Here is a 20446-nt window from a genome sequence, read left to right as displayed (position 1 = left end):
CAAGGAAGACAGTGACGATGGATACCCCCAAGTCAATTCCACCCTGATGATTTTTGCCGATGTCGAAAGCAAAAGTCGACTGAAAGTCATTAACCGCGAGGTGAACATGGTTGCTCCGGCAACGCCTAGTTACCTGAAGTGGTCTCAGACTGCCATCACATTCGACCAGTCTGATCACCCTACGCACATTGCCACCCCTGGGAGGCAAGCTTTGGTGGTCGAACCAATTATTGAAGGCACTCGACTGACCAAAGTCCTGATGGATGGTGGCAGTGGCCTGAACATACTGTACGCTGAAACTTTGAAAGGAATGGGCATTCTGATGTCCAGACTCAGTACCAGTAACATGAGCTTCCACGGAGTCATTCCTGGGAAGAAAGCCCAATCACTCGGCCAGATTGCTCTTGATGTGGTTTTCTGTGATTCAAAGAATTACCGCAAGGAGAAGTTGACATTCGAGGTTGTGGACTTCCAAAGTGCTTATCATGCCATTTTGTGCAGGACAGCTTACGCACGCTTCATGGCCCGACCATGTTATGTGTATCTCAAACTGAAGATGCCTGGCCCCAAAGGTGTGATCATTGTTACGGGCAATCAGAAGAAGGCGGAAGAGTGTTTTCAGAAAGGCTCAAAGATTGCAGATGCTCAGATGGCAGTGGTCGAGCTGCAAGAGTACCAAAAGACTGCCGATCCGAGTGAATTACTATGGGCCAAGAAGCCTGCTTCAGAATCAGCTTTTCAGTCGTCCGGTGAAACAAAAACAGTCCATGTTCACCCGACCGACCCCGATGCTGCCCCGACTCACATCTCAACGACGCTCGACTCCAAATAGGAAGAAGCGCTGGTCCAGCTCCTCCGTGAGAACTGGGACATCTTCGCATGGAAACCCTCTGACATGCCTGGAGTTCCCAGAGAGCTGGCTGAGCACCGTCTACGAGTCGACCCAAAATTCAAGCCTGTGAAGGAACATCTTCGACGGTCCGCCGTCCAGAAGAAGCAAGCCATTGGCGAGGAGGTGGCTCGGCTCTTAGCAGCAGAGTTCATCCGAGACATTTACCACTCCGAGTGGCTCGCCAATGTCGTCATGGTCCCCAAGAAGGACAAGTCACTTCGCATGTGCATTGATTTCAAACATGTCAACTGGGCCTGCCCGAAAGATCATTTCCCTCTCCCTCGCATCGACCAAATAGTCGACTCGACTGCGGGGTGCGAGAGATTGTCTTTTCTAGATGCCTATTCCGGGTACCATCAGATCCGTCTGTATGGACCCGACGAGATCAAAACAGCTTTCATTACTCCATTCGGATGCTTCTGTTATGTCACCATGCCGTTCGGCCTCAAGAACGCCGGAGCCACGTTCATGAGAATGATTCAGAAGTGTTTACTCACTCAAATCAGTCGGAATGTGGAGGCATACATGGATGATATAGTGGTCAAGTCACGCAAAGGTTCCGACCTGCGGACTGACCTTGCTGAAACCTTTGCCAACCTCAGGAGGTACGATATCAAGCTCAATCCATCAAAGTGCACATTCGGAGTTCCAGGTGGAAAGTTACTCGGTTTTCTCATTTCTGAACGAGGAATCGACGCCAATCTCAAGAAAGTTGGCACCATACTCCGGATGAAGCGCCCTGTGCATGTACACGATGTCCAGAAACTTACAGGTTGCTTGGCCGCTCTAAGTCGATTCATTTCTCGTCTCGGTGAAAAGGCGTTGCCTCTTTACCGACTAATGATGAAGTCTGACAAGTTCGAGTGGACTCCAGAAGCTGACACAGCGTTTGCAGAGCTCAAAGCTCTGCTCTCCACCCAGCCAGTTCTTGCTGCCCCAATCAGTAAAGAGCCTCTGCTACTGTACATTGCGGCCATGGGACAAGTTGTCAGTACAGTACTCACAGTCGAGCGGGAAGAAGAAGGAAAGGCCTTCAGAGTTCAGCGCCCAGTTTATTATGTGTCTGAAGTTTTGACCCCTTCAAAACAAAGATATCCTCACTACCAGAAGCTTGTATATGGGAATTATATGACCACGAAGAAGGTTGCACATTACTTCTCTAACCACTCCATTACAGTCATCAGCGACGCCCCATTGTCAGAGATCCTGCACAACAGAGATGCAACTGTTCGAGTGGCTAAGTGGGCGATTGAACTCCTTCCCTTAGATATCAGGTTTGAAGCAAAGAAGGCTATCAAGTCCCAAGCAATCGCAGATTTCGTCGCCGAGTGGATTGAACAGCAACTTCCGACTCAAGTCCACTCGGAGCACTGGACCATGTTCTTCGATGGATCTAAGATGCTGAATGGTTCCGGTGCTGGGGTAGTATTGGTCTCCCCCCGAGGAGACAAGCTCAGATACGTTCTCCAGATTCACTTCGGTTCCTCCAACAATGAAGCAGAATATGAAGCACTCTTGTACGGGTTGCGCATGGCCATTTCACTCGGCGTCCGGCGCCTCATGGTCTACGGCGACTCAGATTTGGTGGTTAATCAGGTGATGAAGGAGTGGGACGTCAGAAGCCCAGCTATGACTGGCTATTGCAACGCAGTAAGAAAGCTAGAAAAGAAATTCGAGGGGTTAGAGCTTCATCACATCCCCCGACTGAAAAATCAAGCAGCAGATGATCTGGCAAAGATAGGCTCCAAGAGAGAAGCCATTCCCAGCAATGTGTTTTTGGAGCACATCCGCTCCCCGTCAGTCCAGGAGGATCCCTTCGCAGAAGAAGCCCCGCAACCGAAAAGTGCCACAGATCCGACTGAAGTCGAAATTCCTGCTGTGGTCGATCTAGTCATGGAGGCCTTGGCTATCACTCCTTACTGGACGGTAGCATACATCGCGTATATCTTGAGGAAAGAACTCCCGGAGGACGAGGAAGAGGCTCGACAGATCATCCGCCGATCCAAGGCCTTCACAGTCATAAAGGGACAGTTGTATAGGGAAAGCGCGACTGGAATCGGTCAGAAATGCATAACACCAGAAGAGGGTCAGATGATCCTTAATGATATCCACTCGGGGACCTGTGGTCACCATGCATCCTCTCGGACCATTGTGGCTAAAGCATACCGAGTAGGATTTTACTGGCCAAGAGCAAATGAGATGGCAAAAGAGATAGTCGACAAGTGTGGAGGTTGCCAGTTCTACTCCAACATGTCACACAAGCCTGCATCAGCCCTGAAGACCATTCCACTCGTCTGGCCCTTTGCTGTCTGGGGACTAGACATGGTTGGCCCACTGAGAACAGGCAGAAGTGGTTTCACTCATGTGCTTGTGGCAGTCGACAAGTTTACCAAATGGATTGAAGCTAAGCCTATCAAGAATCTTGATGCTTGCACTGCTATCAGTTTCGTCAGAGGGCTAACATTCAGATATGGAGTCCCGCATAGCATCATCACTGACAATGGGTCAAACTTCGATTCGGACAAGTTCAGAGCTTTTTGCGCCTCTCAAGGCACTCGAGTCGACTACGCATCGGTCGCCCATCCCCAATCGAATGGACAAGCTGAAAGAGCAAATGGTCTGATTCTCAAAGGACTAAAACCTCGACTGATGCGTGATCTCAAGCACGCGGTAGGTGCTTGGGTCGACGAGCTTCCATCAGTTCTATGGGGATTGAGGACCACCCGGAACCGGTCAACTGGAAGAACTCCATTCTTTCTAGTTTATGGAGCCGAAGCAGTTCTGCCAAGTGATCTTCTTCACAACGTGCCTCGAGTCGAACTTTATACCGAAGATGAAGCAGAACAAGCCCGGCAAGACGCAGTCGACCTCCTAGAAGAAGAAAGAGAGATGGCTATGATCAGATCGACCATTTATCAGCAAGACTTGCGTCGATTCCACGCCAGGAATGGCAAGAGTCGAGCCTTCCAAGAAGGGGATTTGGTCCTCCGAGTGGATCAGCAGAAACCACACAAGCTTGCTCCTACTTGGGAAGGCCCCTTCATCATCACCAGAGTCCTCCACAATGGAGCGTATCACCTCTACAATGTTGATCGCCAGATCGACGAGCCACGAGCTTGGAATGCGGAACTACTCCGCCCCTTTTACACTTGAGTTCTCCCTTGGACGAGATGTAATAAGAAAAAATTTCTGCAGTTCATTTTTACCAAAGACAAGAGCGTCCCAATAATTGCTGTCACTTTTGTTTGCATACGAAATCCCCCAGTGGGTGACTTAGCCGCGAATCCGTTTCGCCTAAGTTTAAAAAATCCTACCGAGTGGAGAGCAAACCTCCCACTCGGGGGCTTAGCCACAGTCCAGTACTCGCCTAAGTTCTCCCACTTAGAGAATTAGCTGCAGTCAGGCACTCGCCTAAGTTTGAAAAAATCCTACCGAGTGGAGAGCAAACCTCCCACTCGGGAGCTTAGCTGCAGTCCAGTACTCGCCTAAGTTATCCCTCTTAGAGACTTAACTGCAGTCAGGCACTCGCCTAAGTTTGAAAAAATCCTACCGAGTGGAGAGCAAACCTCCCACTCGGGGGCTTAGCTGCAGTCCAGTACTCGCCCACGTTCTCCCAATTAGAGACTTAGCTAGCTGCAGTCAGGCACTCGCCTAAGTTTGAAAAAATCCTACCGAGTGGAGAGCAAACCTCCCACTCGGGGGCTTAGCTGCAGCCCAGCGCTCGCCTAAGTGTTTAAAAATCCTACCGAGTGAGAGCAAACCTCCCACTCGGGGCTTAGCTGCAGCCCAACGCTCGCCTAAGTGTTTAAAAATCCTACCGAGTGGAGAGCAAACCTCCCACTCGGGGGCTTAGCTGCAGTCCAGTTCGATTCTCCACTTAATGAAGCAGAACAAGCCCAGGCAAGACGCAGTCGACCTCCTAGAAGAAGAAGAGAGATGGCCATGATCAGATCGACCATTTATCAGCAAGACTTGCGTCGATTCCACGCCAGGAATGTGCAAGAGTCGAGCCTTCCAAGAAGGAGATTTGGTCCTCCGAGTGGATCAGCAGAAACCACACAAGCTTGCTCCTACTTGGGAAGGCCCCTTCATCATCACCAGAGTCCTCCACAATGGAGCGTATCACCTCTACAATGTTGATCGCCAGATCGACGAGCCACGAGCTTGGAATGCGGAACTACTCCGCCCCTTTTACACTTGAGTTCTCCCTTGGACGAGATGTAATAAGAAAAAATTTCTGCAGTTCATTTTTACCAAAGACAAGAGCGTCCAATAATTGCTGTCACTTTTGTTTGCATACGAAATCCCCCAGTGGGTGACTTAGCCGCGAATCCGTTTCGCCTAAGTTTAAAAAATCCTACCGAGTGGAGAGCAAACCTCCCACTCGGGGGCTTAGCTGCAGTCCAGCACTCGCCTAAGTTCTCCTACAAGAGACTTAGCTGCAGTCAGCACTCGCCTAAGTTTGAAAAATCCTACCGAGTGGAGAGCAAACCTCCCACTCGGGCCTATCGCCTTCCCACTAGATAGCTGCAGTCAGCACTCGCCTAAGTTTGTTATCCCACTTAGAGACTTAGCTGCAGTCAGGCACTCGCCTAAGTTTGAAAAAATCCTACCGAGTGGAGAGCAAACCTCCCACTCGGGGGCTTAGCTGCAGTCCAGTACTCGCCCAAGTTCTCCCAATTAGAGACTTAGCTGCAGTCAGGCACTCGCCTAAGTTTGAAAAAATCCTACCGAGTGGGGAGCAAACCTTCCACTCGGGGGCTTAGCTACAGCCCAGCGCTCGCCTAAGTTTTTAAAAATCCTACCGAGTGGAGAGCAAACCTCCCACTCGGGGGCTTAGCTACAGCCCAGCGCTAGCCTAAGTGTTTAAAAATCCTACCGAGGGGAGAGCAAACCTCCCACTCGGGGGCTTAGCTGCAGCCCAGCGCTCGCCTAAGTGTTTAAAAATCCTACCGAGCGGAGAGCAAACCTCCCACTCGGGGGCTTAGCTGCAGCCCAGCGCTCGCCTAAGTGTTTAAAAATCCTACCGAGTGGAGAGCAAACCTCCCACTCGGGGGCTTAGCTGCAGCCCAGTGCTCGCCTAAGTGTTTAAAAATCCTACCGAGTGGAGAGCAAACCTCTCACTCGGAGGCTTAGCTGCAGCCCAGTGCTCGCCTAAGTACAAGACACAACCCAATCCGCGAGTCGACTGCTACCTTCCCCTTCGGAGCTGCGCCGCAAATACAAGGTTATTCCGAGTGAAGATCAAGATCCACTCGACGAATCAAACCATGAAGATATTCAATGAGAAATCAAGATCAGATAAAGCCTAAAAGGTCCCAAACCTCAGATCAAAGTACTCAAGCCCTCGGCTCGGCGGAGTTTAACGGTTACAAATCCACTCGGCATTCCGAGGCAAATTTAAAGTGAAGCATAGAAGTTTTTCATTCCTCAGGAGGAGGACTGGAGGGGGCGACAAACTCATCCAAGTCGATCCCATCTGCAATACGAGTGGCAGCAGCAATAAAAGTCTCCATGAAGTCCTGAAAGTTGTGCTTCCTGGTATTGGCAACTTGGATGGCGGCCAGCTTTTCTTCTCGCGCCTCCTTGCAATGGACGCGGACCAGAGACAGAGCGACATCAGCACCGCATCTAGCAGAAGATTTCATCCATTCCGCCACTCGACCCGGGACTTCATTCAGTCGGACCATCAGGGACTCGAGGTCGTTCTGAAGTGTCGTTCTGGGCCAGAGTGACGTGTCGATCCGCGACATCACAACCTTCAGCCGAGCAAGATAATCAACGACGCTGGTAACACGAGACTCCAGTCGGAGCACGTTCATAGCAGCCTCGTCCTTCACGAGAGAATTGGCGGGATCCAAGCCTGGCTCCACTCAACTGGTTTCCTCTTCGAAGCTCTGGCAAAATTCTGCAAACATGATTCAAGAATAAGACAGTGGCCGTACGCGGGCTCGGCAACTACAAGACAGCTGGTTTGGAATAATTACCTTCGAGCATGACGAACAGCTTCTTGGTGAGTCCTCCGAGATAAGCCTCCAGATCTTTTACCTTCCCCGCCAGCTCGCCCGCCTTGTCGTGCAGAGCCATCTTCTCCTTCTTCAGTCGACTGGCATCTCGATTAGCTGTCTCGAGAGCAGTTTTCAGTCTGGAGTTCTCCTGTTCAAGAGTTCCGACCGAAGCCAGTTTCTCCTCTGCGAGCTTCGTTTTGCTCGAGGCCTCCTTCTGCGCCTCTGCAAGGTCTTGATCCTTCTTCTTCAGAGCTTCCTCCAGTTTATCTGCGGCGCGTCGAGTGGAACCAACATCAAGAATGGACAAGAAAGAAAAGCCACCCGTTAAGAATGGAGACCCTCCCCAGCCATACCTTTTGCTTCTTCTTGCGCCTTCTTCAAATTCTCCTGAGAAAGCTTCAAGTTAAGGTTGAGCTGGATCTGCTGATTCTCCAACTCAGTATAGCGAGCTACAAGTTCGCAAGATTTCTGTAAAAAGAAAAATCAGTCGACAGACATCCAAGATAAGTTGCTCCCGAGTAACTAAGAGACAATGGTGACGTTTCTAAGACCACAGCCGAATCAAAAACATTCGACAGTAGTCTCGGGGACTACACCCAGTGGGTGCACTCAGCGTGCCCCCACTGGTTCGACCAAAAAAAAGAGAGAAAAAGTCGACTGCCCGCAGTCGACCGGATACAGTTCCACTCGACCTGGCCCGACCAAACCGAGTGAAGAAATACAGCTACAGCAACACAATGTAAAGACTACAGTCGACTGCCAGCAGTCCACCGTAGTCTCGGGGACTACACCCAGTGGGTGCACTTAGCGTGCCCCCACTCGTCCAAGGATTGGCAGACACACCCAGTGGGTGTATAGATACAGATACAAAAGATCTTCGGAAAAGAGACTCTTCAAACAGCATATCATAACAGACCAAGTGTTGAGTCGACTGACCTGGATGTTGCTCTGAAGAGCCGAACTCGCGTCATAGGCTGCTTGGCTGGCCTCCCGAGCCATCTTCACTTCCTCCATCATGATCCCCGCCTGGCGTATAGCCTCGTTTGCAGTAGCCGCTTGGTCCTCAGGGACGGGATACGCAGCAAAAAGCGAAGGTGGATCTACAGTCGACGCCGAAGGCCGCACGCTCGTCAGAGGAATGGCAAAAGTCACAGAAGCCCGAGTGGTGTCACCACCATCCCGAGCCATGGCCTCAGACGCTGGAGCAGGTTGGGGAGTCTTGTCAGCCGACGATCTCTTGTTCCTCCTCATTCTCAGCGGTTCGTTCTCGTCGTCATCCGGAAGGTCGATAACATGAGGAGGGGCTGCAAGAGAAACATTCAATCGACCAGAGTTGCAATAAATGATCAGTCGACTCAAAGCAGAACGTCAGTAATCGTACCAGGGTTGGAGGTAACAGCATCCTCCATCTCTTGGTCGTCGTCCTTGGCAGAGACCTCAGAAGTAGCAGTGCTGCAAATCTCGAAAGTTAGTCAGTTGGCTCAATGAATCGACCAAGGATCTGTCCATGGTCGACGAAGGAAAGCAAGTTTTATTATTACCCGGAAATGGTAGGGACAGCTATCTTCATCTTGGGCAGAGCCTTGGGCGGCTTGGACAGCGTCGTGCGTGGGTGCTTGGGAACCTTCCCAGTCGGCGTAGGAGAAGAGGTCCAAGGGCGTTTCGACGACTGCCCAACAGAAGCAGTCGCCTTGCCACGTTCCCGCGCTGGGTCGTGTGTGTGCTTGGACCGCCCCTCTGGGCGAGGGGGTTCGACCTCCTCCTCCTCCTCCTCTTCACTGGAGTCGACGTTGTCGTCTCCCTCTCCTTCACCGTCGGACTCCCACTCACCTTGGTCGTCCCCACTCTCACCTCCGCTCGCCTCCCCTTCCTCAGTTGGCTCCTGAGCCCCATTGGGCGTCGAGTACATCTTGGTGGTCGCCTGGAAAACAATAGACAAGATGAAAGTCAATCGACCAACTCAAAGAAGACCAATGCAGAAAACAAGATTTCAGTCGGGAGCATAAAGACATACCTGGTCCACTTCATACGAGTTGTCAAGTGGAGTTATCCTCCTGGCTCCTCGGGGGTTGTCTTTGTTCCCCGTGATGCTCGACAGCCACCCCTCCAGCATCTCGTCGGTGACCTCCTCCGGGTGGATCCGAGTGGTGTCATCGAGACCCGAATACAACCACATCGGGTGGTCACGGGCCTGGAGCGGTTGGATGCGCCTCTGGAGGAAGACCTCCAGCAGGTCCATCCCAGTCACACCCTCACGGACAAGCTCAACCACTCGACCGGCCAACACTTTGACTTGGGCCCTTTCCTCCAGTGTCACTTTCAGAGAAGCGGGTTTTTCAGCTCGGTCGAGGGAGAAAGGAGGAAGACCAGTCGACTGTCCTGGGGTCGCCTGGTCCTGACAGTAGAACCAGGTCGCCTGCCAACCATGGACCGACTCCGAGAAAGTAATGGATGGAAAACAGCTCTTCCCCCTCGTCTGGATCGCCAAGCCCCCGCACAACTGGATCACCTGCGTCCTCTCGTCACTCGACTTGGCCTTCTTGACCGATTGAGAACGGCAGGTAAAGATGTGCTTGAAAAGTCCCCAATGGGGGCGGCAACCCAAGAAGGCCTCACACATGGAAATGAAAGCGGCAAGGTATACAATGGAGTTGGGAGTAAAGTGGTGGAGCTACGCTCCGAAGAAGTTCAAGAAGCTCTGGAAAAAAGGATGGAGCGGCAGAGAAAACCCTTGGTCGATGTGGGTGGCTAGGAGCACGCACTCACCGTCGCGGGGTTGAGGTTCGATCTCTCCCCCCGGAAGACGCGCGGCTTTGTGGGGAATGACTCCCCCCTCGACCATGTCGTCGAGGTCCTCTTGCCGGAGCACCGACGGCATCCAGTCGCCCTAGATCCAACCTTTGGGCAGAGCGGTCCTAGAGGAAGATCCGCCCCGAGCAGACCTCTTCCCTTTCCCCGCCGCCGCTGCCTTCTTCGCGCACTCCAGAGCGGAGGTCTTGCCCTTCGTCATCGTCGCCGGCGAAGTCTCGCACGGGCCTGCTGCGCTGGGGCGAGAACGGAGGTGGCGGAAGGACTTGCGAAGGTAGAGAGGTAGAAGAAAGGAGGAGAAGAGAGCGCACTGCTTGGAAGCCCCGAGCCGGCGATTTATAAGGGGCCGCTCCCGAGTGGCTGACTGGTAGGCCCAAACTATCCAGTCAAATCCCGCAGCGGACGCGCACGTAGTACGTGGCTAAAAAGGCGACGCGGGGATCGAGGAGCTTCCGCTTTATCGCTTCCGATTACTGCGGCCGCTCCCGTCCCGCGCGCTTCCCAAAATCCGAAATCCCACAACATCCGCGGGCTGCAGAACAACTTGTCAAAACGGAAGACCCCGCCCGCGCCGGCGCTCGGTATGTCACAAATAAAAAAAATTCACTCGACGAAAGGCCTGGAATGGATCAAGGCGATTGAAAAAGGTTGGCAACGTCATCTGTGACGATTGACCCAAAACGAGGTGCTCGTGTAACCCAAAGAACCAGTCGGAAAGATCTCCAACTCTTTCCCCACTCTAACCTCGATCCATTCGGGGGCTAATGATGAAGCCATGTACCTAGGGTAGGGGCACGGACCTGTCCAAGGAGCCCTACCCTAGGGACATCCCTAGGAGAAGTCACCTTTCAATCGACTTGAAGGTATCCCACTCGACGGATTCAAGACACTCGACCAGAAAGCTATCACTCGACCATGAAGCCAACCACTCGACCGCCAGGAGACCTATAGTCACTCCGCAGGCAAACGGTCAGCTGTTAAGTAGTCTTTATGGTAATTATAGCACTTTATTAGGGGCGTTACCAGTAACGCCCAACCTTAAATGTACCTTAAACCCTACATTGTTGAGGGCAGGAGGGGGCCGGCGAACTCTATATAAGCCACCCCCCTCCTCAGTATGAAGGGTTCGCACCCCTGTTATTCACACGCCAGTAATCCAGTCGACCGCCTCCGGGCACCGAGACGTAGGGCTGTTACTTCCTCCGCGAAGGGCCCGAACTCGTACATCTTGGTGTGTTTACATCTTCCCAATAGCTGAGATCTAGCCTCTCCATACATCCCCCCCTACATCACTGTCAGAGTTAGAACCACGACAACCGGATCGACCTCCTTGCTCGATCCTTGGCGCTAGAAGATGAAGATGCAATGGGTCCCCCTTGTTTCGGACCCCACATTCACGACGAGCCCTTTCCCAAAGGTTTCTTGCTCCCAAGAGATACGCCGAAGTACAACGGCTCTGTGAAGCCAGAGGATTGGCTGGTGGACTACTCCACAGTCGTCAGCATAGCAAATGGCAACAAGCTCATTGCCGTGAAGTACGTCCCGCTCATGCTCCAGGGAATGGCCCGGACATGGCTTAACAGCCTCAAGCCCTACAATATCAACAACTGTGTAGATTTCACCGAAGTGTTTATCCGCAATTTCACCAGCACCTACAAGCGGCCTCCCAAGACCCGCCAGCTCTCGCTGTGCGTTCAAGGCCCAGATGAGTCCACCCGCGATTACCTCACGCGGTGGGCTGAATTGTGCAACTCCTGCGAAGGGGTGCACATGGTCCAATCAATTGAATACTTCAGTACCAGGTGCCGAGAGGACACCCTTCTCAAGCACCGACTCCTCTGCAACGAGCCTGCTACACTCGACGAGTTGTTAATCATAGCTAACAAATACGCCACTGCCGATTCCTCCATGAAGTCGGAGCGCCGAGTGGACGCTTCTGGGAAGGTGCTCCCTCTAGCTCCTAGGATGACGGCTGCTGACAACAGTGGGCGTCAACAGCTGAACGACAACAAGCACAAAGCCCCGTAAACGACTTCCACCAGCCGGCAAGTGGCAACAGTCAAATACCGGCAACCTGAAGGACAACCACTCCCCAAGCGCTAGAAGGGAGGCAAGGCTGCTTGGTTACCCGCCTTCTCCTACAAGCAAACCCTTGATGCTCCTTGAAAATTCCACGGCGGTGTGAAGCCATCAAACCGTACCACCCGGAAGTGCCATTGGCTCACCCGAATCTGAAAGGGCAAAGGACAACTGTCCCCTCCGCCTGCCGGCTAGCTGCCTCCTCCTCAGCAGCCGGCGGCCTGACCAGCAGTTGGTGCCATTCAAGATGATTACCCTGAAGAGCATGGAGCCTATGTTGTCTTCACCAGCGTGGCGCACGATCGGCGCAGCCGGCGTCAGCAGAACCGAGAGGTGAAGGATGTTGCTTCAAGTGCTCCAGAATTAATACATTGGTCTGAGAAGCCCATCAGCTGGAGCCGGGTAGACCACCCGGAGGTGATGCCCTCTCCGGGTTCTTATGCTCTCGTGCTGGATGCCACCCTTGCAACAGAGAGGCGAGCTGCTCATTTTCTGCCGAATTCTGATAGATGGCGGCAGCAACATCAACATCCTATACCGCGATACCATGGAAAAGTTATGCATTAAAGAGACGCAGCTCCAGCCCAGCCGGACTGTTTTCCATGGTATTGTGCCCTGCCTGTCCTACTCAGCAATCGGCAAGGTCAAGATAGATGTCATCTTCGGAGACAAGGATCACTTCCACTGCAAAGCGATTTGGTTTGACGTGGTGGACCTCGAGAGCCCTTATCATGTACTCGTGGGCCGGCCGGCTCTAGCCAAGTTCATGGCGGTGCCACAATATGCTTACCTCAAAATGAAGATGCCAGGAACCAAGGGCATTATGACGATATCTGGGGACTATGAGAAGTCGGCCGATTGTGCTGCGGCTAGCAGCCGGTTGGCCGAGTCCCTTGTGATTGCTGCTGAGAAGAAGCTCCTGGACTAGGTGGTGGCCATGGCCGGCAAGCAGCCGGACATGTCACCAGAGCTCAAAGAGTCAGAGACCCAGGGGTCCTTCCAACCGGCCAAAGAAACAAAGAAGATCCGTTTGGACCCTGAGCACCCAGAGAGATTTGCTCTCATAGGTGCCAACCTTGATAGCAAATAGGAAAGCGAGCTCGTCGATTTCCTCCATGAGAACCGGGACATCTTCGCATGGTCTCCGAAGGACATGTCGGGTGTTCCAACGGATTTCGCCGAGCACAAGCTACATGTCAGAGCAAATGCGAAGCCAGTTAAACAGCCCCTCCGCCGACTGTCGGAGGAAAAGAGAAGAATTGTTGGTGAAGAGATAGCCCGGTTTCTAGCAGTCGGCTTCATCATGGAAGTATTTTTTCTAGAGTGGCTTTTCAACCCAGTCCTTGTACTGAAGAAGAAGAAGAACAAGTGGTGCATGTGCATTGATTACACCAGTCTCAATAAAGGTTGCCCAAAATATCCGTTTGATTTGGCTCAGATTGATTAAGTGATAGACTCCATAGCCGGATGCGAGCTGTTGAGCTTCTTGGATGCCTACTCGGGATATCATCAGATCAAGTTGAACCCGGCAGACCGCCTGAAGACCTCCTTCATCACACCATTCGAAGCCTTCTACTACCTAACCATGACGTTCAGCTTGAGAAATGTTGGTGCCATGTTCCAACGTTGCATGCAGAAGTGCCTCCTCAAGCAACTTGGCAGAAACGCCCATGTCTATGTGGACGATATTGTGGTAAAGACGGAGAAGCATGGCACCCTCTTCAAAGATATCAAGGAAACTTTTGAAAATCTGCGCCGGTTTCAGATCAAGCTCGACCCAGAGAAATGCATTTTTCGAGTACCAATCGGCCAGCTCCTTGGCTTCCTGGTCTCAAAGCGCGGCATTGAGTGCAACCCCATGAAGATCAATGCCATCGAGAGGATGGAGAGACCCACCTCAGAGATGTCCAGAGATTCATCGGCTGCTTGGCATCCATCAGCCATTTCATCAGTCGGCTGGGTGAGAAGGCTCTTCCCCTGTACCAGCTCATAAAAAAAACCACTCACTTCGAGTGGAATGACAAGGCGGACAAAGCTTTTCTCTAGTTGAAAAATATGTTGACGATGCCGCCTATCCTGGTGTCTCTAGCTAATAATGAACCCATGTACCTATACATTGCTGAAACCAGCCGGGTGGTCATTACTGTCATGGTGGTAGAATGCCTAGAAGCCGGCAGGGCACAACAGGTTCAGAGGCATGTATATTATTTGAGCGAGGTGCTGTTGACCTCAAAACAGAACTACCCCCATTACGAGAAGATGTGCTACGGCGTGCACTTTGTGGCCAAGAAGCTGAAGCCATACTTTCAAGAGAACCCGGTCACTGCTGTCTGCACTTCACCACTTGCTGAGATCATTAGCAACAGAGATGCATCTGGCCAGGTGGCAAATGGGCCATCGAGTTGGCCCCTTATACCATCTTCTACCAGCCATGCATTGCCATCAAGTCCCAAGCACTGGCCGACTTCCTCGTCGACTGGGCCGAGACTCAGTACCTGCCACCAGCTCCCGACTACACCTATTGGCGGATGCATATTGATGGCTCGAAGATGTGCACAGGTTTGGGAGCCGGCGTTGTCCTCACCTCTCCCAAAGGCGACAAGCTCAGATACACATTGCAAATCCATTTTGCCGCCTCCAACAACGTGGCCGAGTACGAGGCGCTCATGCACGGCCTCCGGCTGGCCAAAGAAATCGCCATCCACCGGATCTTGTGCTACAGTGACTCCGACTTGGTGGTCCAGCAGTCATCTGGCGATTGGGATACCAAGGATGCAAACATGGCAAGTTACCATTTCCTCATTCAGCAGCTCATCGGATATTTCGAAGGGTGCGAATTCCTTCACGTACCACGAAATGAAAATGAGCTAGCTGATGCTCTAGCACGAATCGGCTCCACCCTTCAAGCAATACTAGCCGGCGTCTCCCTTCAGTGCCTCCATAAGCCGTCGATCAAGCCTTCTCCAGAATCTTCATGACGTCTCCTCCTGAAGCAGCCGGATCTAACTCGGGGGTTCCGGCAGTCGGCTCGAGGACTTCGGCAGACGACACGGGGGATGGAGCAGTCGCACCTGGCCCGGGGACTTCACAACCCGGCCCGGGGGCTGCGGTAGTCAGCCCGGAGACTTCAACGATGCAGCAAGCGGCAGCCAGCCCGCCTCCACCCAGCCCCACCACCCCAGTACAAGTGGCCGTAGTGGTAGTAGAATAAATTCAAGCACCATTATGGGCCCAAGCCATCCTCAAAATTCTGGTGAACAGAGAGCTGTCGGCTGATGAGATCTAGGCCCAGCAAGTGCAGAGCCGAGCAAGAGCCTACACAATAGTAAACAGAGAGCTTCTCAGATGCAGCATGACTGGAGTCTTCCAGCGCTGCGTAGAGCCAGGGAAGGGCCAAGCAATTCTCAAAGATATCCACCAAGGCGAGTGCGGCCAGCACACGGCCTCCAGATCCCTTGTCGCCAAAGCCTTCCGCCATAGTTTCTTCTGGCCGACTGCTTTGGAAGACGGCAAGGAGTTGGTCAAGCATTGCAAAGGGTGCCAGAAGTTCAGTTCCAAGCAACATTTGCTAGCTTATGCACTCAGGACCATCCCCCTCGCTTGGAACTTTGTCGTGTGGGGGTTGGACATGGTGGGACCATTCAAGAAAGCACGCAGCGGCATGACCCACTTACTTGTCGCCATGGACAAATTCACCAAATGGATTGAAGCAAAGCTAGTCAAGAAATTGAACGGTCCGATTGCGTGACCTTCATCGCAGATATCACCATCCGGTACGGTGTGGCGCACAGCATCATCACCGATAATGGCACCAATTTTGCCAAAGGAGCATTGGCTCGTTTTTGCGCGACGTAGGGCATCCGACTGGACTTAGCGTCCATTTCCCATCCGCAGTCAAACGGTCAAGTTGAGTGAGCAAACGGACTCATCCTCTCTGGCATCAAGCCCCGACTGGTCAAGCCTCTGGAGCAGTTGGCCGACAGCTGGATCGATGAGCAGCCGGCCGTCCTATGGAGCTTGCACACCACGCCAAACAAATCCACCGGCTTCACTCCTTTCTTCCTTGTGTATGGGGCCAAGGATGTCATTCCAACTGACATCGAGTTCGACTCACCTCGTGTCACCATGTATATGGAAGCGGAAGCAATGGAGGCACGAGAAGACGGCGTCGATCTGCTGGAAGAGGGTCGCCTGTTAGCACTCAGCCGGTCCGCCATCTACCAGCAGAGTCTATGCCGATACCACAGTCGGAAGGTCAAGCCAAGATCCTTCCAAGAGGGAGACATTGTGGCCTAGCTGATCCAGCGAACAACCGGCCAGCACAAGCTCTCGGCACCATGGGAACGCCCCTTCGTCATCAGCAAGGCATTGGGCAATGATTCCTACTACTTGATCGATGCACAGAAGCCCAAAGCACACAAGAGAGACGACTCTGGCAAGGAATCGGAGCGTCCATGGAATAAAAACCTCCTCCGAAGATTTTACAGTTGATGCAGTATGTACCATGCTACCTTTTGTATTAAGCACTAAGACACAAGGTCCCTCGAGGAGCACTCGGGGGCTACCCTTTTATCTATATGATAAGTTCTGTACCTATGAATGTGTTATTTCATTATTTCCGCCTGGAAACGGGTTCAACCAATCGGCTCGGGGGCTTGCTGCCTCGTACTATGTCAATGCTACCTGCAGTCGGACAAGTAGTGTGTTGGCACCTAAGCCCTCTCTTGCCACAAGCCACAGCTCCCAAAGCGACTGTTCGACTGGCAAGAGATTGTCGGATCACGGGTTCCAGCAAAACCATTACCGTTCGAACACTAGGGTGCGTGTGAAGATCTCCCCCTATCGATCTACGTCCTAACTTAGCCTAGATCTCACGAACTAACTCAATGAACTCGCAACACAAAGAACACGAGATTTATACTGGTTCGGGCCACCGTTGTGGTGTAATACCCTACTCCAGTGTGGTGGTGGTGGATTGCCTCTTGGGCTGAGGATGAACAGTACAAAGGGAAGAACAACCTCCTCGGGTTGAGGTGTTCTTGTGCTTGGTGCACTTGTGTGGCTGAGGATGAACAGTACAAAGGGAAGAACAGCATCCTCAGGTTGAGGTGTTCTTGTGGTTGGTGCACTTCTGTGGCTGAGGATGATCTTGGATTCTCCTATGGTGGTGGCTAGTCCTATTTATAGAGGCCCTAGTGTAACACCCACGATGCGGCTATATCTCCCACGTGTCGGAGCACGACTTAGAGGCATAACCGCATTGTAGTCATGTCGCAAGAGGGGTAATCATTACACATCCCATGTACTGAATAAGAAAGGGATAAAGAGTTGGCTTACAATCGCCACTTCACACAATACATAAATATATCATTACATCATCCAGAATACAATCAAGGTCCGCCAACAGAACCAAAATAAAAGAAGACCACCCCTAATGCTAGATCCCCGATCACCCCGACTGGGCTCCACTACTGATCAACTAGAAACAAAACAACACAACGAACACGATCTTCATCGAGCTCCCACTTCAGCTCAGCTGCGTCACCTGCACTGGTATCATCGGCACCTGAAACTGGTTTTGGAAGTAATCTGTGAGTCACGGGGACTCAGCAATCTCACACCCTCGCGATCAAGACTATTTAAGCTTATGGGTTGAAAGAGGTAGTGAGGTGGAGCTGCAGCAAGCACTAGCATATATGGTGGCTTACTTACGCAAATGAGAGTGAGAAGAGGAGCAAAGCACGGTCGTGAACTAGAAGTGATCAAGAAGTGATCCTGAATCTACTTACGATCAAGCATAACTCCAAAACCGTGTTCACTTCCCAGACCCCGCCGAGAAGAGACCATCACGGCTACACACGTGGTTGATGCATTTTGATTAACTTAGGTGTCAGGTTCTCTACAACGGGACATTAACAAATTCCCATCTGCCCATAACCGTGGGCACGGCTTTCAAAAGTTCAAAACCCTGCAGGGGTGTCCCAACTTAGCCCATCACAAGCTCTCATGGTCAACGAAAGATATTCCTTCTCCCAGGACGACCCGAGCAGACTCGGAATCCCAGTTACAAGACATTTAGACAATGGTAAAACAAGAGCAAAGCCGCCCGATGCGCCGACATCCTGATAGGAGCTGCACATATCTCATTCTTAGGGCAACACCAGATGAGCAATCCGTAAAACTAAGACCAGCCCTCAAGTTTCCCCGAGGTGGCGCTGCAAGGGGCTCTAGTTCGGACCAACACTTAGACAAGCACTGGCCCGGGGGGGTTAAAATAAAGATGACCCTTGAGTCTGCAGAACCCAAGGGAAGGTGATAGGTTGTTAGTGCAAATGTAAAACCAAGGTTGGGCCTTGCTGGAGGAGTTTTATTCAAAGCGAAATGTCAAGGGGTTCCCATTATAACCCAACCGCGTAAGGAACGCAAAATCAAGGAACATAACACCGGTATGACGGAAACTACGGCGGCAAGAGTGGAACAAAACACTAGGCATAAGGCCGAGCCTTCCAGCCTTTACCAAGTATATAGATGCATTAATTAAAATAAAAGATATTGCGATATCCCAACAATATCCATGTTCCAACATGGAACAATCTTCATCTTCACCTGCAACTAGCAACGCTATAAGAGGGGATGAGCAAAGCGGTAACATAGCCAAACAACGGTTTGCTAGGGAAAGTGGGTTAGAGGCTTGGCTTAGCAATATGGGAGGCATGATATAGCAAGTGGTAGGTATCGCAGCATAGCATAGAGTGAGCAACTAGCAAGCAAAGATAGAAGTGATTTCGAGGGTATGGTCATCTTGCCTGCAAAGTTCTCCGAGTTGACGAAAGCTTGATCCTCGTAAGCATACTCAACGGGTTGCTCGAACACGTACTCATCTCCCGGCTCTACCCAAGGCAAAATCACAAGCAAAGGAAACCACAATCAACCATGGTGCAATGCGCAAGCAACATGATGCAAAACATGGCATGATATGCGGGATGAAATATGTAATGCATATGTGTGCTCCAGAAGGAAAAGATTGAACTAGGCCTCAACTTGGCAAACCAAGTGCGCCGCTAGAAAGATGATATGATTTCGATCGAAATCAATATAAATATCGCCGGAAACAGATGCACGGTTTGCAAATGACAAGGAAACAAGAATGGCACAATTCTGCGATTAACAACACGATGTCATCTAGAATGCAACGATAAACTAAGCTAATGCACTCCAACATAACAACAAAGCACATGGAAGTGATCTACTCAAGAATCTTGACGAAATATGAACACTGAGCTACGGCTAAATCACACAAGAGCAGGTTCAAACAAGCATGGCAAAAGTGAAAAAGATATCAACATCACAGACTTAGTGAAAATAACAACATGACAGGATTTAACATCACGAAGCAATGTTTAGAGCAAGATAGCAACATTCTATAGGAACAGGACATAGAAAAGCAAGGCATGGCATGAATCTACTCAAATCATATAACAAAAGTTCCTTACTAACCATAAGCCAAAAAGGATTAGAATATATGATTGCACCCATGTAAACATAGCAAGTTTCGTTAACAGATTCAGACTTGGCAGAAAACTGGACATGGCATAAACAGAATTACGAAGGCACGTTTGCGAGATCGATGCACTCAACACAAGGCATTGCATGACAAGCTAAGAATACTACCAGCAAGAAGACATGTTGAAGAAGCTAACCATGGCAAGAACTGTCGTGGAATTGTCATGGCAGATGTGAGGACTTAGTCGCGAGGCCAACGCATCTATGTGGTAGCTTGAGAGGGATTGAGCGGAATCGAGAGACGCAACACAAGACAAGGGTTTAGACAGCTTCGTGCCCCGAGAAACATCATCCGGTAATAACCCTACATGATGTTTGTGGCTAGGTCTCATTATGATCACGAGGGAGTCGCCAGTAAGCCGGCTCTTTGTGTCTAGCCCTAAAGATTGTTTTTTTTCTCCCCCCTCTTGGGGAGCCCTGCCCCTCCTTATATAAGCTAGAGGGGCGGGTTACATGTTGAGTCCTAGTAGCACTAGGACTAGTTTATTTTCACTTATCAGTTGATTACAAGTCCGGGTCTTGCTTCTTCGTAAAGAAACTATTCCTCATGCCTTCCGTCTTAAGCCGGCCCACAATAACATGAGCCGTCCTACTGGGCCTTGGGCCCTTGTCATCCGTCTGAACCGCCGCCGGGGCCATCATTAAGTCACCAGGCTCGTGAGTCGTCACACCAGTGAACCGCCAGACATGTGAGTCGCCAATCCTTCGGCGGGTTACGATGAAGCGCCAAGTCCGGCCGGGTCATACTTCCGGCCGGGTCATACCGCGGGGTATATCCCCGACATTAGCCCCCAGTTTAATTTGGATTTATCCATGTTAAACTGATTCTGCAAAATGAACACAAGAACAAATTTGACAGGATGTGCTCCGGGTTAAATATTCTTGTAAGCCGGCACCTGATCATTGTTAAGTCCTTGTCATTTCCTTGTTGATATCTACATGTCCATGATCACATATAAAATCTCCCTTAGCAGATATGTTTCGACTTTGTCAATGTAAAAAATCCAGTTACTTCTTTTGAGAAATCCGGGTCAATAGGCCAGCTTCAGAATCAATTTGCTGACATTGGTCTCTTGTAGAGAAATATTGTAAGAAA

The 20446-nt window shown here is 51.2% G+C and overlaps 1 protein-coding gene across 1 annotated transcript; it reads left to right on the top strand.

The window, feature by feature from the left end:
• The first annotated feature begins 3142 nt into the window (after positions 1 to 3142).
• Positions 3143 to 11736, top strand: LOC125506881. Its single transcript, XM_048671595.1, has 2 exons — positions 3143 to 3910; positions 11155 to 11736. Exons 1-2 carry the CDS (start codon positions 3143 to 3145, stop codon positions 11734 to 11736), a joined length of 1350 nt encoding a protein of 449 aa, XP_048527552.1.
• Positions 11737 to 20446: the final 8710 nt, after the last annotated feature.

Source organism: Triticum urartu, chromosome 5 (assembly GCF_003073215.2).
Source record: "Triticum urartu cultivar G1812 chromosome 5, Tu2.1, whole genome shotgun sequence".
NCBI classification, from domain to species: Eukaryota; Viridiplantae; Streptophyta; class Magnoliopsida; order Poales; family Poaceae; genus Triticum; species Triticum urartu.
This window is presented reverse-complemented; position numbering and strand designations above follow the sequence as displayed.